At 36.9% G+C, this 24,343-nt stretch overlaps 1 protein-coding gene and 1 pseudogene across 9 annotated transcripts in view; one reads left to right on the top strand and one right to left on the bottom strand.

Moving 5' to 3' along the window:
- LOC105666845 (dynein axonemal heavy chain 9-like) overlaps positions 1-19,972 on the top strand; it is a 115,007-nt gene extending 95,035 nt beyond the window's left edge. For 7 of the 9 annotated variants that reach the window (XM_048413982.1, XM_048413981.1, XM_048413983.1 and 4 more), the window contains 3 exons: positions 3,982-4,263; positions 4,573-4,779; positions 19,661-19,972. In XM_048413982.1, the coding sequence (XP_048269939.1) occupies positions 3,982-4,263; positions 4,573-4,773 (483 nt within the window). In that variant the 3' untranslated portion in view covers positions 4,774-4,779; positions 19,661-19,972. Of the gene's footprint in view, positions 1-3,981; positions 4,264-4,572; positions 4,780-5,401; positions 5,524-6,292; positions 6,308-19,660 lie in introns of those variants that run through there. The other 2 variants (XM_048413977.1, XM_048413976.1) reach the window with 2 other exon arrangements.
- Positions 19,973-20,051: 79 nt separating this feature from the next.
- LOC125386804 lies at positions 20,052-21,281 on the bottom strand (annotated as a pseudogene).
- Between the last annotated feature and the right edge of the window lie 3,062 nt (positions 21,282-24,343).

Here is a 24,343-nt window from a genome sequence, read left to right as displayed (position 1 = left end):
GAAAATATATTTTTAATAATCTACAATCTAAGCGTCGAAAAAAAGAAATGTTTTGGTATTACACGACTATTAACTCACATTATATCGTTCTCTCATAGACGTACAAATAAATTGGCACATGTTTTAAAACTAAAGGAAGTCATGTTTCTTGATGTGCAAAAATTTTATGATAACGGATTGATATCGAAAATTGTTATTCTATATTTTCGACTTTGAGTACACAGGGAACCACCATTTGGCTCGTACCACCGAATAGGGTACCCAAGTGCTAGCCCATTCAATCGATTGTCCTTTCACGTGTATGCGTACTCGACGAAACTTCAGCGTCCATTTTTTCAAAAACGTAAAACACGTGAAAACAAAAGACGTAAACAAAAAATTTAATAACGAATCCTCTACATTCATAGAAACACTCCCTGCGCACGAGAATACCATCTACTTTCTATGAAAAGCGACGAACAAAATAAAGGAACCAATAAAACTAATCCCAGCAATCAGAAAAGCAGACAACAGATGGGCTAGAAGCATCGAAGAGTAAGCTTCACAATTCTCCAACCACTATTGTAACACATTTGCTCCATATAATACTAACAACAGTAAAACCAAATGTCATTCAGACGAAGACGCGCAAAATAATAGTACTCCAACTAACAAGCACTACACCATACCTAATACAACAGCACAAGAAATTTGAATCATAATCGAGAATACAAAAAACAATAAAGCACCGGGAGTCGACCTAATCAATGGTAAACTCCTGAAAAACCTTAAAGCAATGCGTTTAATCGCAATAATATTCAATGCAATTTTAAGAATCCAATACTTTGCTAATCTATGAAAGCTAGTAGAGATCATAATGTTACCTAAGCCAGGCAAAGACCCACACCAAACTGCATCCTACAGACCAATATTATTACTTCCTGTGTTGTCCAAAATACTAGACACAATAATATACGATCGGCTAAAACCAACAATAGAGGAAAAAGAAATTAATATCAGATCACCAATTTGGATTCAGAAACAAACACTCTACGATGGAGCAAATTTTACTAACAATAGAAAAGAAACAATACTGTATAGCCATGCCATTCATGGGCATTGAGAAAGCATTTGACAAAGCGAACCATGAATCGCATCTGCCACGCTGTTGATCGTTCAAGATGACGCTGAAGAATAACAGTTTGCTTCTTTTACCGAGTAGTTTATGACACTATTGGTCATTGAAGAGTTTTCGGGTCTAGACTCTTAGGTCTCGCTCAGCAGTGTCATAAATCCTTACCTATTCAATAGTCTTGAAAAGTATATTTGCATTTTTTTACATATTAATGAAATTTCATTGTAGTATGTATGTATAAAACTTGTGTAAAAAGATGATACTTTTTATGAAAGAATGAAAGATGAAAGTATTTTAACGTGTAAGAAGCAAAAAAATGTCTTATTCAAAGAGTATTCAAACTAAGAGTATTCATTTAATTCATTCAATACAAATTGTCTCACTTCTATGGGAGAAAGAAAGAGTTTTAGTATTACGTTATTGATAAGTTTAAAAAACATACATAACCTTAATATTTTCATAGAAACAATAACATTTCAAAAATTTATTCACCCTATCGTAGCATGTATAAGAAATAATTAATTGTTTTCCTTTTCTGTCAATCTCACAAATCTGTTATCTATAAAAAAAAGCATTAAGAATATCGGGAACACCTTGTATACTACCTGGTATCATTTTAAGTTAAAATATTTCCTTTTTCCTTAAATTGTTTAAAATATTGTATCTCATGAATTTATTTAGGTACTTCGTAGAAGAAAAGTTTGGTTCAAAATTTGCTGAATCCAGATCTCCACCTTTTCATAAATGCTTTGAAGAAACTAGTTCAATCACGCCTATATTTTTCATTCTCTCTCCAGGCGTTGATCCGTTGAAGGTAAGAAATTTATTCAATAACTACAAACATTCTTTACGCATAACAGATCTGTTAATATTTTTTATTTACATAACGTCACATCGGCTTATTAGTTATTAGCAACTGTATAGTGTTGTGTTATCAATCGAGGCAAAAATCCAGTAGTTTGTTTGTAGTCTACTGGGATAGTTTCCATAAGCTTATCAAGATTCGTCTGGATGAGCTGTTTAAAAGTTTCCCAGCTTTAATCAATGAAATATTTATCACAGGAAAGGAAAACAAAATTTGACTGAAGATTCATAAAAATCTTTTGTGTTCTTTTTTGTTAAGTTCTTCGGGCCTCCAAGGTTCTGGGCTAAGTATCGTGCAGTCCCTTACAATCTGCTTACTAAAAGGCATCACTACTTTCCCCACTCCGTAACAAGATCCTTTAAACGAATTATACTCTTTATTCTTCTTCCCATTCGCAACGAGACGCGTGCAACCGCGAAGTTAAAATACGACTCTGCGACTACAAAGTATATGAAAACATACATATATATACGTGCTATGCACACGTGCGAAATAGTCGAATAGCGCGCGACTAAACGTCATTTTGCTGTTAGAATATCAGGAGGCCTTACTGAGAATTATTTATTTATTTATTTATTTATTTATTCATTTATTTATTTAATGTATAGCACTATTAACTTATAATAATAATATATATAATGTATAATATTGTATGCAATACATAACGCTATATAGGGTGAAACTGTAGAAACGTTATCGACCCTCGGATTTCTATGATTTTTGGATATAATGTAGAAATATTTTGAACAACTTTTACCTATATACTATACTGTACATAAAGAGTGAATTTGTTTAATTTTCAATATATTGGCAAGAAACTACCGGCTCAATTATAGTGTATTTCTGCCTATAGATGTTCATCGTGACACAGTATGCATCGGTCTGGTTGCTAGTCGCCGGTCACTTATTTTCTGTTTATTAACAATTATTTAATTATTTAACATTTGAATTCAATACATTGAAGATATTCACTTTTAATTGAGCTATGAGTTACGAGTTATAACAGACTCTTGTAGCCTCGCATGTGTACATTGTGCACGAAGCCTTTAAACTCGCTCGATCGTCGTTTTCAAAGAGAAGATAAGTGACCGACAATCGGCAACCAAAATAAAGCATACGCTGTCACGGTTGCACAACTGCAGATGCAGAATTCACTGTAATGATATTGATAGTTTTTCTTCTGTCACTTCTTATATAGGAAAAGATTATTTAAAATATCGATTTCTACAACATATTCAAAAACATCGAAATCGATGAATAGTTAATGTTTCTGCAGTTCCACCTATCAAATCATATTCTCTTCAACGCTATTCAATTTTTATTCGAAAGATTTTGCTATAAAGTAAGTAATTTTCTAATAGTTTGGAATGATGAAGTTAGATGCTTCATCCTATTTAGCGTAGATTATCATACATTCAAAGCAATAGCTTTCTGTTTGTTCATTAATATGGTATTACTTAGTTTTTATCTAATTGGGAAATGTAAACATTTTCTAATGTAATTTCAATATAAGAGCTAATGGAATTTTAAGATCACTTTTCAAAAGAACGGTTCCTTTGCGACCCATGGTTCCTTGCAGATATTACGTGATCCATTAGATATCCATTACGCGATGCAATAAAAAAATTTGGCTTTGAAATTCTGTTGTACGGAATCTTTTTTAAATAAATCTCCACTGATCTGAAGATATAGGATCATCTACCAAAGTCATGAGATATAATTCTTAAATACCCTGAACAACCAATAACCTCTAACCAAACTGCACAACATTTAATAATTTTTTTTTAATGCAATATAATTGTAATACCTTCTTACTCTTCTCATTTCCTATACTCCGTTGCTTTCGGTGACATATCTTTTGTTTACCAGTTTATAACCTGAATCGAAGATAATTAAAATTAAGAATTATCGATACCTAATAAATTATACAAGAACATGTTACGAAAATCAACGTAATCATATCGAATATGTATTTAGAATAACGACAACGATAAAATTTCAGGACGTTGAAAAACTGAGAATGCAATTGAGTTTCACTTTTGGAGGAAGAAATTTCCATAATGTGTCACTGGATCAAGGTCAAGAACCCATAGCTGAAGAAACCATAGAACTTTCAGAGAACGAAGGCCACTGGGTAAGTTTGCAAAATGTCCATTTGGTGAGGAAATGGTTGCCTACATTAGAAAAAAAGATGGAACAATGCTCGAAGAATCCACATGATGATTATCGATTGTTCATCAGAGCGGAACCCAGTCCTGATCGTCATGAATCAATAACACCTCAGGTAATAAATAATTATATAATTTAAAAAAGCAAAAGAAAATATGCATTCTTAATTAAGCTAACATGTGCTAATTCTATTCTTTAACCTTCCGTCGGTAATATGGTTTTCCACTACCGCGGTCGGTATTACAGGTTTTTCAGTAACTGGCCTAATTTCTTACTGTTTTTTGCTTTAAAAAAATCTAAGAAAATTCTGAAATACCTAGTATAGTTCCTAATTTACTATATAAATGATACTTTAGCCAATAAGTAGATAATATCGATAAGGAACACTAATTACTAAATGTAGGGTTCGTTAAATTGTACACAGGGTATACTGAAATCATCCATAAAGATCACAAACGAACCACCATCTGAAATTCAAGCAAACATCCATAAAGCTTTGGATAACTTTAGCCAGCAAACTTTGGAGTCCTGCGGCAAGGAAACCGAATTCAAAGCAATAGTATTCGCACTTTGTTATTATCACGCTGTACTTGCAGAACGTAGAAAATTTGGAGCGCAAGAATGAAATAGGGTAAGTGACTTTAAATCTTAATGGATCATAACGTTATATTAGAAATTATGGATCGAAGATTTGTAAATGTTGAAACATTGAGAGAATGCAAAAAACAATGTTTACGATATCTTGTGTGAATAACTTGAAATTAATACTCTTTAACAGATCTTTTATTAATCATAAGACATATTTCGAATATATCTTTCAACTGTGGTATAATTTAAAACGTACTATAACTGTCTTCCTTGTAACCTGCAATTAAATTAGGCAAAGCTACTAATAAGATAAAGCATTCCATTTTACTAGTGATAATATTAGCAAAGTTCGTAAATTATATTCTTTGATAATTGTTTTTTTTTTTAGTCAATATATGTTTTAATAATAAATTATTAAATAATTTAGAACGTAACTAAGCAGAAATAGCAATTAAACAAATTTCTCCGTAACTATGTTGATAATCGTTGTTAAAATATCACATTTACATATATATATGTCGTATATGAGGGGACATCGGGGCCTTTCTATTGGAATTTTTGGGAAGATCCCCAATACTTTAGTCTAAACTATATTGTATAGCTCTACTTATATCGTAAGATTTAGAAATAGTTGTTATGATTCAATCCTATTATGTTTGCCCGAGATTTGTGACGGTGGGCTTGGGCTCGAGGTGACACGGTTGGTCGCCGAACGTGGCCGCGATCACGGGATGAACGTTTTTACCTAACAGAGAAGTGCCAATATTGTGGGACACACGTTGTATTAACAATCAAACTCCGGGCAGGAGCAATGTCAGCTCTACGCGGGTCTGCCTAGCAACCGCGGCTGGAATTTTGTTGATATCCCCGGGCAATACGCAACGAACAAACGCTATCGTAAGGAGAGGAAAATTCCCATCAGTCTATTATTCTTGCGATCATCTTGGAGAGTTGAACACGTCGTCTTTACGTGTATTATTATACCGAGCGTTACAGAAAACGTTACTTTGAGTTACCCCGTTGACCGTGGATTCGTTATTGAATCTAAGAACATTGTCACTAACATCTCGAGTGTTTAATCAGCACGGTTATTTGTCAAACTTTGTAAAAATCAATATTCATAAAAGTAAATATAATCTCTACTGTACAACAACGATGGCCAGTCCGAATGAAGATTCGTTACACGCCCATGAACCGAACGTTAACCCGACATATATATAATTTATGTATGTATAATGTATGTGTATTGTATACATATATATGTATACTATAATATATGTATATATAAAATTTATGTATAACGTTCAGAGATAAGTAATTATTAATATAATTAGATGTAGTAACTTAATGGGTCTAGAGGTAGGACAAGTAAAGACGCTTTATTTGTTAACAAGTTGGTATAGTTTGTGTATTTAATAACGATGAATATAATAATAAAGAGTGACAGATTATTCAGTGATAAACAATGTCAACGTGTTCGTTCGGCTTAGCGGCTTTATACATCCGACCTCTCGACGTGTGTTCTTAAAATCTTCAATGAGGACTATCCTTCTTAGATCATTTCTTGGTCTTCTCCGGGAGACGACCCCCACTACGCTCGGATCACGCCAGCGTTAGCGCCTATGATCACATATGCCGCATTCTTTTGAAACAGGCAGCCGAAATCGACGTTTCTGGAAGTCGCTGCTTGGATGCGCTCGTCGATACACTGTCCGGAAGACAAGGCGATCCGCCTGCGACATTGTATGACCGCGAGCGACGGCCAGAAACGCAACCCATGCTAAAACCTCGCAGCATAACAGAACGTACACCTCCCTCTTTTCGATACTATATAAATATGATATTAGCAATGATTTTCGGCAATTTTTTCAAACAACACTTTCCGTAGAATAATTTTCTGATTAGTACAATGTGATTTATTCTCATTCAAAATATGTTTAAACAAATTTATATAATTATAACAAGCTTATAAGTTATGTACTAAATTTACACATATATGTATGTTCAAAAAACCATTTTCTTTAGTGTCCTATCCATTCAACTTCGATGATCTAACAATCAGCGTATCTGTATTATTTAATTAGCTGGAAAATAGTATCAAAGTACCTTGGGAGGATCTTCGTTATTTATTTGGAGAAATAATGTATGGAGGCCACATAACAGATGATTGGGATAGAAGAATATGCAAGACATATTTAGTAGAATATTTGAAAACGAAATTAGTTGAAGGTATATATGGTAATTTACAATTATATTTCCAACATATTCGGTATATTAAATCTATTTTTAAATACAATTTTTTCTATAAAATTTTAAGTTTGTAAATTCTTTATTGGTCTCTTCTTACAATAATCAAAACTTTTTAATAGTGAAACAAAATATGATTTATATCAATGTATTTGCTTTAAGGATGCATATAATTCTTTACTATTTAATGATTACTATTCGTTTTCTTTTTTTATTTTGTATATATTTGAGGTGTTGGTAGTACGTGTAGAGTGCCAAAGAAATACTCGGCGTTTTGTTTAATGGTATATTTATTCTCGCTTAACGGCTTTGTTACAAGTTTCGACTCGCGACTTGAGCGAACGACAATTTATTCACGTTTCTCGATTTCGACTGCTCAACCACGCTTCTCGGTCACTACTCATCTCTCAATCCATTTCGTTTCTTTTTGTCACCTCTCAATATCGATGGCTCATCAGGCCTGTCGACACTTACGCTTCGTCGCGACCTTGCTTATGTTTTGTCGGTCTCTCGTAAACAGTCTGTTGTCACGTAAAATAAGAAAAGGAAATCTCAGATGAAAAGAAAAATAAAATGTGAAAAAAATAAAAAGAAAATTTATTTTTACACTAATTACGATTTGGTTCTGAGCTCCAGCCGTGACTTTCCAAGACTGAAGCTCTTACAATTTGACTTTCGATGGGATCTGTTTCTTTTTTCCTTGTTACCCGTCAATATCCCCACTATCCACGCGTTTGTTAGGTGTCCGCGACCGTTGTCACGCACGCCTTCTTCTAGAACGTTCGGCGAAAGGACCGTTGGGATATTGATGGCTCATTAGGCACTTCGGCGATATACATTGCCGCCGAATGCCGCCACATCTTTATCTCCATCATCAGTCCATCGAATTTGAAGGATGCCGGTTGTGACATACCCCCCTGGTTAGATCGTAATAGAATGGAATTATTGGTTCTCTAAGATCGTAATAGAATGGAATTATTGGTTCTCTAAGATCGTAATAGAATGGAATTATTTTTAAATGTAAATCAAAGGATATGTTTACACCCTTTTTTTTCGTCCGATCTTGATATGGTTATTTCCACACAATAGATCACATCTTTTGTCTGATCGCGCTAACGAGGGTTTTTGAAGGATTTGCGAGGAAGTGTATTTGCAACAAAGTACTGAGATCGCTATGAGTTTATTTTCTGCATGTAATGGTAAAGTTATTTTGTTAATCTTAAATATAGTAACTGTACAATATTTGATAGTGTTCGAGAAGCTAATGATTTCAGCGGTGCAATCATGTTGTAGTTTCCGATCGTGAATTGATTGAGTTTGTTTACAGAGCGTAATTCCTACCCCGTGGATTTAAGGCAACTAACTAAAGGTATTATTACTAGTGCTAGGGTCAGCATTATCCTGAAAAAAGTACGTTTTCAATCGGTTACCATGTATCTTTTTCTTAACATTATCAATAAAAGTAATCTAATAAGGGGATTCTTTGGCTCTGATACGTGTTAGTTTCTCCTTTTGACATGTGTCGTATGTTTTCACGAAGTTTTCTACTCTTTCTAAAATTCCGGAGATTTTGAACTTATCCTTGATCCGTTGATACGTTTTCTGTATCCTTAAATGTCCTACGGTGTCGTTATGGTTTTCCTTTATTGCTTGTAGTATTTCGTTTTCGTCTAGTTTTAAGATGGGGTTAGGCGCATAAGTAATTTTCTTGTATATGTCGTTAAAATATATTAGCATGAGTTTAATCTGCGTTTTCTCTAATTCAGTGAAATCATTATTTCCTATGCCAACTTTTGTTGTATCTTTAAGAATTTTGTAAAGTTTTCTGATCCAAAGTGTCTCGTCGTATTCCTCTAAATCGTCTCGAGTTAATTGGCAAAATGTATCGTCATTCGGTTTAATTTTTAAGAGTTTCGGATTCTCGTTTTTGTTTTTCCATGCGTTGAATGCGTTAGTGTGATCAATTACTAGACCGAGGTTAACTACTTCGTCGCGAGTTACCGCGTGAACTCTAGATAAGGCGTCTGCAGCTGTGTTATCTTTAACCTTTGTATATTCGATTTCATAGTCATATTCTCCAACGAATCAGTCTGCTAGAGGGGTCTTTGCAATTGTCTGGCCACTTAAGAGCTTGGTGGTCGGTTCGAATAATGAAGCGTCGTCCTAACAGGTATTGTCTAAATCTTTTCACGGCCCATACGATGGCTAAAAGTTCTTTTTCTATCGTGGTATAATTTCGTTCGGGTGGATTCAGAGTTCTTGAAATGTAACAACAAGGATGACCGTCTTATGACAGTATTGCTCCTAGTCCTTCGTTACTTTCGTCGGTAGTTAGGGTAAAGGTTTTGTTAAAGTCTGGCTAAGCTAATATTGGGGAATTACAGAGTTTGTCCTTTAAAGTATCAAAGCTAGTCTAGTGTTTATCAGTCCAATGGAATGGTGTGTCCTTTTTTGTTAAGTCTGTAAGGCTTTTCGCGATTTTAGAAAAGTTTCGAATGAATTTGCGGTAATAACCTGCTAAACCTAAGAATGATTTCACGTCCGTGGCATTGCGGGGTAATCGAAAGTTTTTTACAGCGTCTAATTTCTTGGGGTTTGATTTAACTTCTTCGGCTGAAACTACATGGCCTAAGTATTCTAGTTCTGGTTTTATGAATTCAAATTTGCCCGGTTGCAATTTAAGTTATAATTCTCTGAGTCTCTGAAATACTATCGCGAGGTTTTCGTTATGTTCTTGAATCGTTTTTCCGAATATCACTATGTCGTCCAAATAAACAAAGCAATATCTTCCTACAAGTTCAGTTAAGGCTCTGTCCATTAATATTTGAAAGGTATCGGGTGATTTCCGCATTTGAAACATCTCAGTTGCAGGCGTTCAGCAGGTGGCCCATTCTCTACGTGGTTAAATGTATCTCGAACTCTGGTTTAAGGACCCAACATTTTTTTATTATTTCCCTGTCATTTTTTTTACGTGACATTTTGACGACCCTGCCAAGATCCATTCGAGTCAGTGTAAACGATATTACGATTTCGGTCTACGGACGTCATTGAAGATCGAAGGATTCGGACCACTTGTGTTGTGAACTTTGCTACCAATAATTTACCGCAGTCGATCAAATCAGCGGGATTACTATCAGCATAGAACAAATGAACGGAGCGAGTTTGACACTCAAACAACAACTTTGAACATGCCATAGAGAAAAACACCGCAAAGGAACCTCATTCTACGAACTTACGTATCAAAGTGAGAAAAGTCTGGATTCTTTTAAACAATATAGAACGCGAAAAGTTAGTTTCTCTAGCAACTCTAGCGACGAGAAAATATTCACAATGAACAATAAGAAAGACTCAAAAGCCGAGACAAGTTTATCCTCGGGAGTTTGCTGGTGAGTGCCGAAGCGTGCAGACGTGTGTCCAGTGCCCTGTGAAGTTCACAAAACAACACGTGACGCCCATCTCTCGACTAGTTATTTCATATTGAATTAACTAGATCGATGATGGCCCAATCATCCCAAACGGGCTCTACGGAGCTTAGTTACAACAACGCCGCTCTTCCTTCCCCGTGGCAAAGGGGCAATACACCCCTCTTTGCAAACGACCCTCGTACGAAAAAACGCAAACTCGAAGCTAGCAGGACCAATGTGAGCAAAAGGCAAACCAACCCGCCAGCCAGCCAGGTGATCACCCACAACAGGTTCGCGATACTGGAGGCTAAAGAATTTAAATTTATCCCCCAAAATTTAGGTTCATAGATTCAAATAATATTTTTACTGTTACGTCGCCTAAACATCTGCATGCCAGCCCTCGCGACCGGACAGCCAGCGGCCTGCGTAACGTCACTCCGACCCTCAATAAACCTAAGAACCCAATATATTCTTTCGCTGTCACTGTATTGTATCAACAGGCGTCTTCAGTCAACCCCTTTGTCCTGAAGAATTTCTTAAGCCAAAAAATATTTTCGAAGCACATGTGGTTTTTAGAGAGGTCTTTGGGTTTATTAGGCGCGCTGAAAAAATACGGAGAAAGCGAACAGGCACCCATCGGGAAGAATCGAATGTCTAGCTAATAAATCAATCAGGTTTTTCCATGAACAAGGTCTCCTATCAACCACGATGGTAGGAGGCCTTCTACCCATCCCTTCAAGCATCAGCGTAGGGCATAACCAATCGACATCGCGGATCGTTACCCTCACTTTTCTTAACGAAAAGTGTGAACAACGAATCCGCGTTCGTCATGCAAAAGGGCACACCCACACTTAACCTTCTTCCATCTTCCATCGCAAGAGCGACCAATTAGTCAAACTTCTAACGCCAAACGTCTAACTCAGAACAGAACGCCAGGTCAAGTCGATCCGCGACATTGCCAAACATTCGCTTATTCTATTAAGCATCATATCGTGCTACGTCCACCAAGAGACTAAGTTCAATTGTAAGAGCCTTGCTCTATATTGTATACATCTATATTATCTGCGTGCGATAAAGTTGTTAATTGTTTATATCTTTTCAATCGTGTAGACTAATTGTTGGAAATATACATTATTATAATTCTGTGACTCTCAGTGTTATACCGCATCAACCACCCCGATTATCCTAACCGAAATACGGGGATCGAACTATTCGTGGTGTCGATTATTCTGATCGTAACGGGAATTTACGACTCTCGTTGACGCGTATTCTAACGACCGCGTCTCCCCGCGATAGTTCGAATTTACATTTACTTTGAAATATAATATAATATTTATATAATATTTATATTATATTTATATTAATAAATATTTCTATTAAGTAAAATTTAAATTAATAAATTAAACTTCTCTTTAAAAATCTAATATAATTTCAAATCTATTTATTAACTAAATTTTAATTAATTTAAATTTATTCCCCAAAATTTAGGTTCGTGGGTTCAAATAATATTTCTATTTTGAAATATAGTAGAATTTCAAATATTTCTATTAATTAAAACTTAAATTAATAAATTAGACCTCCCTTTCAAAATCTAATATAATTTCACATCTATTTATTAATCAAATTTTAATTAATTTAAATTTATTCTCTCCAAAATTTAGCTTCGTGGGTTCAAATAATATTTCTATTTTGAAATATAGTATAATTTCAAATATTTCTATTAAAATTTAAATTAATAAATTAAATCTCTTTCACAATCAATATAATTTCAAATCTATTTATTAATTAAATTTTAATTAATTTAAATTTATTCTCTCCAAAATTTAGGTTCATGAATTCAAATAATATTTCTATTTTGAAATATAGCATAATTTCACATCAGCAACAATAATTATTGCTGTACCAACAGGAATTAAAGTTTTTAGTTGATTAGCTACATATCATGGTTCAAAAATAAATTTTAATATTACAATTATTTGATGAATTGGATTTATTTTAACATTTACAATTGGAGGATTAACTGGTGTAATACTATCTAACTCATCAATTGATATTATTTTACATGATACCTATTGGTCATTTTCATTATGTGCTATCAATAGGAGCAGTTTTTGCTATTATTACTAGACTTATTCATTGATATCCAATAATTATAGGTTTAACAATAAATAAAAAAATGATTAAAAATTTATTTATTTATTATTAATGATTAAAAATATTTATTATAATATTTATTGGAGTTAATATAACATTTTTTCCTCAACATTTTTTAGGATTAATATCAATACCTCGACGATATACAGATTATCCAGATTCATATTATTGTTGAAATTTAATTTCCTCAATTGGAGCAATAATTTCAATAAACAGAATATTATTTTTAATTTTTATTATTTTTGAAAGATTAATTTCTAAACGAATAATTTTATTTAAATTTCATCAATCATCTCTTGAATGATCCTCCATCTGATCATTCATTAATTGAAATTCCACTAATCTCAAAAAATAAAATTAAAAATATTTTTAATAAATATTAATTTTATATATTAATAATTATATATATGTCGAGTTATCGTTGGGATTTCGAACGCGCGATGGTTCTTAGTTAGAATTTGCCATCGTGATGTTCAATAAAGGTTGTATTTACATAAATTAATATTTCTTTACAAAGTTTGGTAAATAATTAGTTTAACGGTTAACTAGTATAACAAACAATAAATATAACGAATGCTTTTGTCAATATTCTTGGGTTCTGTAACGAATCCACGGTCAACGGGTAACTCTTTGTATGTTTTAATATATTTGATAGCACGCTGATACGTTTACTCAGGCACAGGGTTTCTCTTAGACGGACTCCAAGACGATGACAGTAAACTCTCCAAGGAGATTGCAAAATAAAAGACAGATACAGTTACATATGTCAAATACATATCGATCGGGAATATCAACAAATTCCCAAGCGCCGTAACTAGGCAGTCCCGCGTAAACCAGCATTGCTCCTGATCGAGACTTAATTGCTTATACAGCGTGTCCCTCAACATCGGTACCTCCTCTGTAAGACATTTCGTTCATCCCGTGACCGTGGCTACGTTCGGCAACCAGTTATGTCACCTCGAGCCTAAGTATTAGGGAATCTTCCTAAAGAAAGGCCCGATGTCCCTACATCTCCGACATATATATATGTCGGATGCACGTCAGGATTGTGGGTGGGGGTGTTCGGTGTATCTTCGTTGGAACTAGCCATAGGTGCGGTGTAACAATGGTTGAGTTTATTGACACAAATTAGAGAAATTTACAGCGTCGATAGATAATCGCAAGGTTTCGATATTCGCGGCACTATGACAATGGTCTCGGCTCCGGCAACGTTTCCGCGGTCAACGGATACTGGACTTTACCCTTCGTTTGCGTCTAAGTTACACTATATGTTAGAGCACGGGGGCAATTATTTCGTATACGAAAGACAGGTCGATTACTGATGAGATCGCACTAGAGAGTGTCTCTCCGTCGCGGTGATGCTGTCGAAGAAAACTATGATGGGTGTGCCTAAGGGCACGAGATCATCGGATTCGCGGAGAAAAGTCTTCGCTCGAAGGGTGAGGGAAATTGACGTTGCTGTTAATTGGTCAATTTCCATGTTGGTGGTTAGAGAAAGATATTAGCTGTCCTTGGGGAAAGTTGCTAGCGAGAAGCGTCGTTCGTGGAAGGATAGATTTCTCTTATCTTCCCGTAGTTGGGGCACGGGCCATTTGTCTATTTGAGAGACTTTGTGTAATTGAAATTTAATATTCGTAGCGGGTCCTCGCCCAGCTAAACATATACTGTGAAGATGCGTTGGCATCTGGCAATCGTCTTACCCGAAGGACAAAGTCTGCGTATGGCGAGCCACGGGACCGGAAATCGTTGAAATGTTTACCGTCGTGCCCCGTCCCAAGTATTTCTTTTAAGGAAAGCTATAGAGTTACTTCATGCCTCTGTTAGGTAAAACGTTCATCCCTTGACCGCGACTACGTTCGGCGACCGGTTGTCACCTCGAGCCCGAGCTCACTATCATAAATTTCGAATAAGTACAGTCGGATCGAATTACAACAGTTTCTTAGTGCGGCTATGATGAAATCTGGGTTACAGCGCTAAGGGGGTCCTCCCACCGCTCCAAAGGGGAGGCTCCGGTGTTCTTTCATCTCCGACATATATATGTCGGATTGAAGTCAGGATTATGGAGATGCGCGTTTAATGAATTTTCATTAGAATTAGCCATTGTCGTGATACAACGGAGAGTTTATTAGCACGGGCTTATTAACAAGATTAAGCACTCGTAGCACTAGTGATAATGACCTTAGGTTCGAAACGAATCCGCGGTCACGGGATGGTAAACGTATGTTCTCGCACAGTTCAAGTCTAACTCTTTGTTAACTAGATGTGAGGTATTCACTGGTTGTAAGGTGGCACTGTCATTCGTCGATGAGATCGTACGAAAGAATGAATCTCCGTCTCGACGATGCCGTCGAGGAGAACTATAATGGGTGTGTCTAAGGACATGAGATCCTCGGATTCGTCAACGAAAGCTTTCGTTCCAAAGGTGAGGGAAATTAGCGCTGTTGCTAATTGGTCGATCTCCATATCGGCGTTTTGAAAGAGATGCTGGCCGCCCTTGAGGGGAGGTTGTTGACGGGGGGCAACGTTCGTGGAAGATAGGTTTCTCCTATCTTCCCGTAGTTGCAACAAAGACTACTTGACGGACTTCGCTTGACTAAATCTTAAGATCTATAGCGGGTCCTCACGTTAGCTAAACATACACCACAAAGGCATGCCGACACCCGGCGATCATCTTACCCGGAGGACAAAATCTGCGTGTGGCCGGCCGCGGGATAGAAACTATTGAAGTATTTACTGCCACGTATCGCTACGACTATTTCTTTTAAGGAGAGGTATAGAGTTATTCTGTGCCTTTGTTAGATAAAACGTTCATCCCTTTGACCGCGGCTACGTTCGGCGACTGATTGTCGCCTCGAGCTCAAGCTCATGATCATAAATCTCGAATAATCGGAGCGGCATTTGTTTAATCTAAGTTACAGAGTTGCGGTATTCCCGTGAATCCAAGGAGGAGTTCCGGTGTTCTTTCATCTCCGACACGGCCATTCTGACTATCACACGTCCTCGGGTGTAACTACAATATTGAGTTTTCTTAACGTTAGTCTCGGTACCATTAACATTGTTTACAATTTAACTTAATGTCTAAATAAGCTGAGGGTCCAGTGTAACAACAAAATTTTGTTCGGAGGTTTGACAACAAAAGGAATAGAAGAGAACATGAATTAGTAACGTTGTAATTAGTATTGGAAGTGCTAGTTGCATCCTGTGGGTTATCAGTCGGGTCATAACGGCGAAATGGACCAGTCTCGATTTCGTACCCCAATGGATCTCGTTTTTCTAGATCGCACGACCGCACCAAACTTCGTAACACTGTAGCTCATGGTGCGCGTGAACACATCACTTGCCCTTTAGTCGAGCTTCATAACACTATAGCTCATGGTGCGCGTGAACACATCACTTGCCCCTTTACCGAGCTTCATAACTCTATAGCTCATGGTGCGCGTGAACACATCACTTGCCCCTTTACCGAGCTTCATAACATACTCCGTAAGGTGCTACGGTCTTTGTGCTAAGGATCTTCCGAGATCGAGGTACTCATGTCGTTGTGGTCACTGTTATTGCCGTCACTACAGACGTCCAACTCAGCGGGAACGCGACTGTCCGGCATTTTTCTTAATCTGTCGTGACTGTCTTTATACGATCGTTTGCCGTCTAGCGTTTTTAGAATATATCTATCTCCTTCCAAAATCTCGGTTATTACAAATGGACCCTCGAATTTCGGCTCTAGCTTGGTTTGGTTTCTTTCCTCGTTCTTGCGTAGTACGAAGTCGCCGAGGTTAAACCTAACCACTTTAGCTTTGTTCCTATCAAATCTTTCTCTATCGTATTGGGCGTTACTTTCTATGTTCTGTACGGCCTGCTGTCTTACATCGGAGATATCGACTTCTTTTTCTTCGATGTTGTCGGGTAGCAATAGGTCATACGGTCTCGCCGATCTACCGATTAGTAGTTGTAAAGGGTTCGAATTAGTCACGCGGTTGACGGTGCAGCTAAACGTTAGCTGCATTTCCCCAATCGCGTCTTGCCACGGCCGCCCGGTCGTTTCTACTGTCGTGAACATGTTTTTCAACGTGCCCATAACACGTTCTACTTGTCCGTTAGTCCTACTGGCACCGGTCGCTATCAGGTGAACTTTAATTCCTTTGCTTTCGCAGAACTCGCGAAATTCTTTACCCGTAAAACATCTTCCCTGGTCCGCTATTATCCGACAGGGACTCCCGAATAAAGATATAGCGGATTTAAGCGCTTTACTGGTGTTAAGAGAATCTATCTTAGGAGTATGATGCAGGTATACAAATTTAGTGAAGGCGTCGATCAACACAATGACGTACTCCTTCGAATCGCTTTTACCACTTAACTTGCCCGTTATATCCATGTGGACCGTATGCCAAGGTATGCTGGTCTTAGGTATAGGATGTAGTTCGGCTTGTATCTTACCTGAACTAGCCTTCGAAAGTCTGCAAGCATGGCAGTTCTCTACGATCTTGCGAACGTACTTCGCCATTCCTTCGAACCAGTAATACTCGTACAGTTTCTCGAGCGTCTTATCCCAACCCAAGTGCATAATTGATTGATGCACATGGTTAATAACGGACCACCTAAAGCCTCTTGGAACAATAGGTAAACTGAGAGTCCTGCCTCTTCTTTGAATTTTCCGGTAGAGAGTACCGGACCGTAATTCGTAAGTATTCGCGATGTCTTCCGCGAGCTCATCATTTTGCAACTTTTCGACAATTCCCGAAATTTGGGGGTCACGACGTTGTTCGGCTAGTAGCCAGTCTTCCGAAATTTCGGCCAGATTAACCATTTTCTCTTTGATTTTGTCGAATCTAATAGGGTCAACGCCTGTGGGATTTCGCGAAAAGAAATCTACGTGGGCCATTCGCTTGCCCTCCCGATACACAATGTCGAAGGTAAACGTTTGCAAGTAAGCCCACCACCTGTGTACCCTGTCATTCAAATGTACTTTGCTCTTAGACGCCTTTAATGAATTGCAGTCCGTGACGACAAGAAATTCCCGTCCGTGCAGGTAGTGGCGAAACTGTTTTATGGCGTTTACAACAGCTAATGTTTCGAATTCATAAGAGTGATATCTGGATTCCGTGAGGCTGGTTCTTTTACTATAGTACTCCACTACTCGATTTTTACCTTCCACCTTGTGCATCAAAATAGCCCCAAATCCTTCGGAGCTAGCATCGGTATGTAATTCTATTGGGTAATTGGGGTCAAATAGCATTAACACCGGTGCGTCGGTCAGAACGGAGATTACCTCTTGTCTTATTTTTTCGTGCCTGTCCGCCCATGTTATATTTTTACTGCCGGACGTAAGCGCGTATAAGGGTTTTAACAATTGTGAAAATTTAGGGATGAACTTCCGAAAGTACGAGGCTAGCCCTATGAACTGCCTGAGCTGTGTGACGGTCGTCGGCGCGGGTAGGGAGCTTAAAGCATATACTTTACCCGGGTTGGGACGGACTTCTCCGTTCTGGATTACATATCCCAAATAGAGTATCGACGTCTTCAGGAAAGAGCACTTAGAAAAGTTAAACGAAAACCCGGCGTTTACAAGGGTACTTAACACGATGTCCAACCTCTCTAAGGCTTGATCTATTGAGTCGGTAATAATTAGGACGTCATCCAAATAGACAACGACGTAGGAATACGCAAGGTCGCCCAGGGCATTGAAAATGGCCCTCTGAAAAACGGACGGTGCATTTTTCAATCCGAACGGCATCGTTACGTACTCGTACTGCCCGTCGGGTGTAACGAACGCCGTGTATTCCGCCGAATTGGGGTGTATAGGAATTTGGTGGAACCCGCTGGCCATGTCCAGGCTAATGAAGTATTTCGCCGTTTGTAACCTCGCGATTTGGTCCACGATAAGGGGTAGGGGGTACCGATCCGCGACCGTATTCTTATTTAACGCACGAAAATCTACGCACAATCTATCCGAACCGTCCTTTTTCTTCACGACTAGCATGGGGCTCGCGAACGGCGAATTGCTAGGTCTTATAATGTTAGCTCTGAGTAGTTCGCTGATTCGGTTTCGACGGAAGGCTCCGGTGTCTCTCCATCTCCGACATATATATATGTCGGAGATGAAAGAACACCGGAACCCCTCCTTGGATTCGCGAGAATACCGTAACTTTGTAACTTAGAATAAATAAATGTCGCTCCGGTTGTTTGAGATTTATGATCATGAGCTTGGGCTCGAGGCGACAATTAGTCGCCGAACGTAGCCGCGGTCAAAGGGATGAACGTTTTGTTTAATAAAGGCATGAAGTAACTCTATAGCTCTCCTTAAAAGAAATACTTGGGACAGGGCATGACGGTAAACGTTTCAATGGTTTCTGTTCCGTGGCTCGCCACACGCAGACTCTATTCTTCGAGTAAGACGATTACCAGATGTTGACGCGTCCCCACAGTACATGTTCAGCTAGCCCGAGGACCCGCTATAAATCTTAAGATTTATTTAACGAAAGTCCTTCAAACCGACAAACAGTCTTTGTTTCAACTATGGGAAAATTGGAGAAGTCTATTTTTCTCGTGAACGACGCGACCCGATAGCAACTTTCTCTTAAGGCCTGCTAGCATCCTTCCCTAACCACCAACATGGAAATTGACCAATTAACAATAACACCAATTTCCCTCATTTTCTGAACGAAGACTTTTCTCCACGAATCCGATGATCTCGTGCCCTTAGACACACCCATCATAGTTCTCCTCGACAGCGTCACCGTGATGAAGAGACACTCTTCCATACGATCTTAACGACGATACAAGTAATTCTCAGGTACGTAGTGCTTGCTCTGTGTGACAACCAGAATATAACTTAGCCTCTCACGAAATATACACGGTCGACATCCCGTTGACCGCGGATTCGTTACCGGACCCGAGACCATTGTCATAGTGCCGCGAGTATCTAAATATTGTGATTAACTACCAACGCTGTAATACCTCTAACTTGTGTCAATAAACTCCATCATTGATCCACCGCATCGATGGCCAATACCAACTAAGATTCATCGAACACTTCTACCCCCAATCCCAACGTTAAGCCGACATATATATGACTTATAATTTGTAGTAATAGATTAAGATTTGAAATTTGTTTTGTTGCAGCGAGATGGTTGTCCAAAAGTTATAAATCCTGGGAGTTCAGAGACTGATCTACATTATGAAAAGAAAAAATATGGGTTCAATAGAAGATAATGACTGATACCAACAATTTTTGACGTGTACAAAATGTTTTTAATGTCGCAAATAAACAACTATATTTATACAATTGTAATAATTTATATTTTTTATTTTAAAAATTTAATTTCAAATTCGCGATCATGCAATCGTTTTGTTACAAAATGTGTGTACGGATTAATGTTTTTGTAAGTTGTAAAGAAATTTAAAATAGAGAAATAAATTGTAATCGTGCATAGAGATGCGTTGTATTCTTCTTTTATATAAATATTATCTTGCATAAAATAATACTATGTTTTGAAATAGAATATCAACACTCTTTGTCAATTTCGAAAATCTTTATTTTAATTGCATATTTAATCCATAATTTAATTTATAAAATTAGATTTGTAATAGAATTGCCACTCCACCAAGAATCCATTTACTAGCTCTCTCCTTGGTTCTTAATTTGAACGTCCACACGTAAGTAGGTCTTCGCGATCGTGTTTTATAAACAGGACATTCATACAAATTCTTTAAATCTTGCTTATCCTGTGTAATCGCCCTAATATATATATTATTGGTAATAATGGAAACAATTCTTTAAATCGAGAGTCCGTGATACATCCTGTTTGATCGTCCCATCGTGCACCTTCCATGTATAATCCTTTTATATATGCACCTTCTCTTCGTGCTGATCTGTAAAGTTTTAGTGAAAAATCTATTATTACTACTCCGAAAAAAATTTATACAAATTGTAACTAAATTTTGTTAATGATTAAAACTAGTGAGTTTATTTAGATAAATGTACTTGAAATAAAATATTAAAAATGTTTAAAAATACAGTTAAGATATCTTTATTTATTAATACTTTAAAATATTTGTATATACACATGTATTTAATAGTATTATATGATATATAATATAATAATATATATAATAGTACTTTCATACGGCTACAAAAAGTTGATGCTGCAAAAATAAATCGTGGACTCCGCCAAAAAAAAGGTTCATTGAAAGATAACGATATGTATGTACAAATACTTTTTTTCACCATTGTACATGTGCGATAAGTATAGTATACTCGATATTAACATCATACAGTAAGGAAAAATAAAAATAAAGAATACGTTTGAAGGAATGGCGGAGTAATGTTTTTAATAATTACGTGATTTCTTCTTTGGTTTTTCTCAGTACTTCACGATATAAACACATTTTGTCCAATGGCCATTCATTTTTGCGTGCGGTTTGTTGCATAATTGCAGTTAGAAATGGTTGAGGATTGTAAAAATCATTTAACCATACCGATGATGGTAACTACATAATGATTCGTTATGTTATTAGAACAGATTAATTGATGAGCAGAATAAGATTGCAATAAAGTTGAATACCAATGTTGTAAGATTGTTTAGATTTTAATGTTAATTGACAGAAACGGGAAATTCTGCGTTTGGTATATAATATTAATGACCCGTCGATATCGTCTGAAAGAAAATTCGTTAACCCTTTGAGTGCTGTGGGCGCATATAGGTGTCTGGCGAAAGCTATCGGTGTGGACTAAGGACATATACATGCGCTTTCTGTAAGTGCCCGGCATGGGCTAAGGACGCATGTATGGGTTTTTCAATTTTTCCGAACACCTACGCAGAAGTAATACTATTGCGTTTGTGTGAAATAAATATAAATGCTTTCCTTACGGCAGTAAACAAATGCCAATAGTGCCTCGTTATTGTTGAAGTGGTCACCACTTGTAAGAAAACTCTACATCTGGTTTTTTTTAGTTTTCTCAAGCACTGAATTTTTCACACACAACTAAATTATTAACTTGTGTTATATTTACTAAATTTAGTTTTCTAGTTTATTGTTTTCTAGTTTATTACCCAAATCCTAATTAACTGTAAATTTCAATGTTTATAATAAATAATTAAAAATAACTAAAAAATAACGCTCCTGAATCATTTAATCTCGTGCGAAAGAATTACTATAACTTATTACGATTTGCGCTTTGAATAGTCAATCGACAGAGTTCAGTCTAACGAAAAAGTATTCCGTCCACAGCGATCGTCAGCGCTAGACGCGTGCCATCCGTACGGACGACATAGGCCGCGAGTAGTCAGCACTCAAAGGGTTAATTTTCTAAAAGATAGTTTAAAGCATGCGAGTGAGTAAATCTCACTTGAATAAGGGCTAGCAGTGTAAACGGCGATTACAGGATATTCTATACATTACGAAAGAAATAGTAAAAGCCACTTTTTTCAACCTTTTTTTATGTAAGCTTGAAGTAAAACTTAAAAAAGCGCGTTTTGTAGATTTATGTCGTACACGTGCTGAAAATTTGATGCAGAAACAAGCGAAAGGCATTGGAAATTTTAATAATCTTTAGATTTATTACAGGTATAGGTAGAAGGTCGTGAAAACAGGGCAAACTATGATTTTCACCATTTCAATTGTTTGTTGCTTAAAATAACGTTAGCCCATATCGATGAAATTTTCAGCATGTATGTATTGCCATAAATATACAAAATATACTTTATAAGTTTAAGTTTTTAAGGTTATGAAAAGCGACTTTTACTATTTTGTTTGCGATTTCGAATCAACTGAAAGTTTTTCAAAACTTTTTATGTGTTATGTAGTAAACTAATCCATCTAACTTTTCGAGAAAAGCCAAATCGTTTGGTTCAATTTTAAAAATGTTATTGTTATAAAGGGTGGGCGAATACGAGTGTGAGGACATTGTTGAAAAACAAATGGCGCTTTGTCTGCAGGAACATAACTTGTCGCTATACATTAGCTTGTCCTAAAAGCTCCTTTCGTTTTATAAGGATATGATAGATGCACAATTCTCAGGTCCCTCCGTATATCGTCGTTTCTGACGTACCAAGGTACGTTTACTATTGTTCTAAGGATTTTACCCTGTATTACCTCTATTTTGTTTATATGGCTCATTGCTGCCGTCCCCCATAATGGTATTCCGTACGTCCAGATTGGTTTTATGATCGTTTTATATATTTTTAATTTATTTTCTATGCTTAATTTGGATTTTCGGCTTGTTAGCCAATGCATTTGTCTCCTTGTTTTCTGTATTTTTCTACTATTGATTTGATATGTAGATTCCATGTGAGTTGTGTATCTAAGTGGAGTTCTAGGCATTTGACATGCTTTGTTTGTGTTATATGCGTACTGTTACATAGGATGTTTGGTGGTATCTTTTTTCGTAGCGTGAATGTAATATGGTTGCATTTATTGGGGTTTGCTTTTATTTGTTTTTCGCGTAGCCAATTTTCAATTTTTATGATATGTTCTTGTAGTATTTTGACTGCCGTTTCTGGGTTAGTATGCCTGACTAGTATAGCTGTGTCGTCCGCGAATGTCAATACTGTGCTGTTGGTAGTTGTTGGTATGTTCGCCGTGTATAATGTGTATAGTATTGGGCCTAGGACGCTTCCTTGTGGTACCCCGGCCTTGATGTCTTTAACTTGAGAATATGTGTCCTTGATTTTTATTAGGAAGGTTCTGCTACTTAGGTGGGATTTTATTAATTGGTGTATTTGCTCCGGGAATTGTTTCCTAATTGTTTGTAGTAGACTTTCATGGTTAATTTTAGCGAATGCTTTCTCTATGTCTATAAAGAGGGCTATGCAGTATTCCTTGTTTTCTAGTGCTACTATTATTTCGTTTATAAGCCTGTGCATTTGCTCTATCGTGGAGTGTTTGTTTCTGAAACCAAATTGGTGATCCGGTATTAGTTTTTTTGTCTCTATTATTGTTTTTATCCGGCAATATATTATTTTTTCCAGTATTTTGGAAAATACTGGAAGCAGTGATATTGGTCTGTAAGATGCAGTTTGGTGCGGGTCTTTGCCTGGATTATGTAACATTTTGATCTGTGCTAATTTCCATGGTTTGGGGAAGTATTGAATTCTTAGAATTGCATTGAATATTATTGTCATTAGTCTTATTGCTTTTGGCGGAAGGTTTTTCAAGATTTTACCATTGATTAGGTCGATTCCTGGCGCTTTGTTGTTTTTTGTTTTATCAATTATGTTTCTAATTTCTTGTGCCGATGTTTTAGGTATGGTGTATTCCTTGTCGGCTGTGGTAGTAGTGGTTTGTGGATCCTCCTCCGTATGTCTTTTGAGGTTGCTGTTGTTGATAATGTGTGGTGTGAATGTGTTGCAGAGGTGGTTGGAGAATTCTTCAGCTTGTTCTTCGTTGCTTCTTGCCCATATGTTATCTGCTTTTCTGATTGCCGGGACGAGTATTATTGGCTTCCTTATTTTTTTCGTGGCTTTCCATAGTGAATAGTTGGTGTTCTCGCGTGTGGAGAGTGTCCCTATGAACTTTGCGAATTCGTTATCGTTGTGCTCCTTTATTTCGTTTTTTATTTCCTTTGCAAGTTTGTTTAAGTGTTTTTTGTTTTCTCGGGTTCTGTATTTTTGCCATTTTGCTTTTGCTTTTCCTTTTTCTTTGATTTTGTCGAGTATTTCTTGCGGGATTGTTATTGTTTGTCTGCTGGTTGGTTCGGGAGTAGTGGTTGTCGTTGCTGCTTCCTGAATAGTTGCTGTCAATGTTGCTACTGCCTGTTCTATGTGTTCAGGAGTTTTTAACGGGATGTTGCAGTTTATTTTGCTT

This window comes from Bombus terrestris, chromosome 17, assembly GCF_910591885.1.
Source record: "Bombus terrestris chromosome 17, iyBomTerr1.2, whole genome shotgun sequence".
NCBI classification, from domain to species: domain Eukaryota; kingdom Metazoa; phylum Arthropoda; class Insecta; order Hymenoptera; family Apidae; genus Bombus; species Bombus terrestris.
Note: the sequence above shows the minus strand (reverse complement) of the source record. Positions and strands in the feature narration are given on the sequence as shown.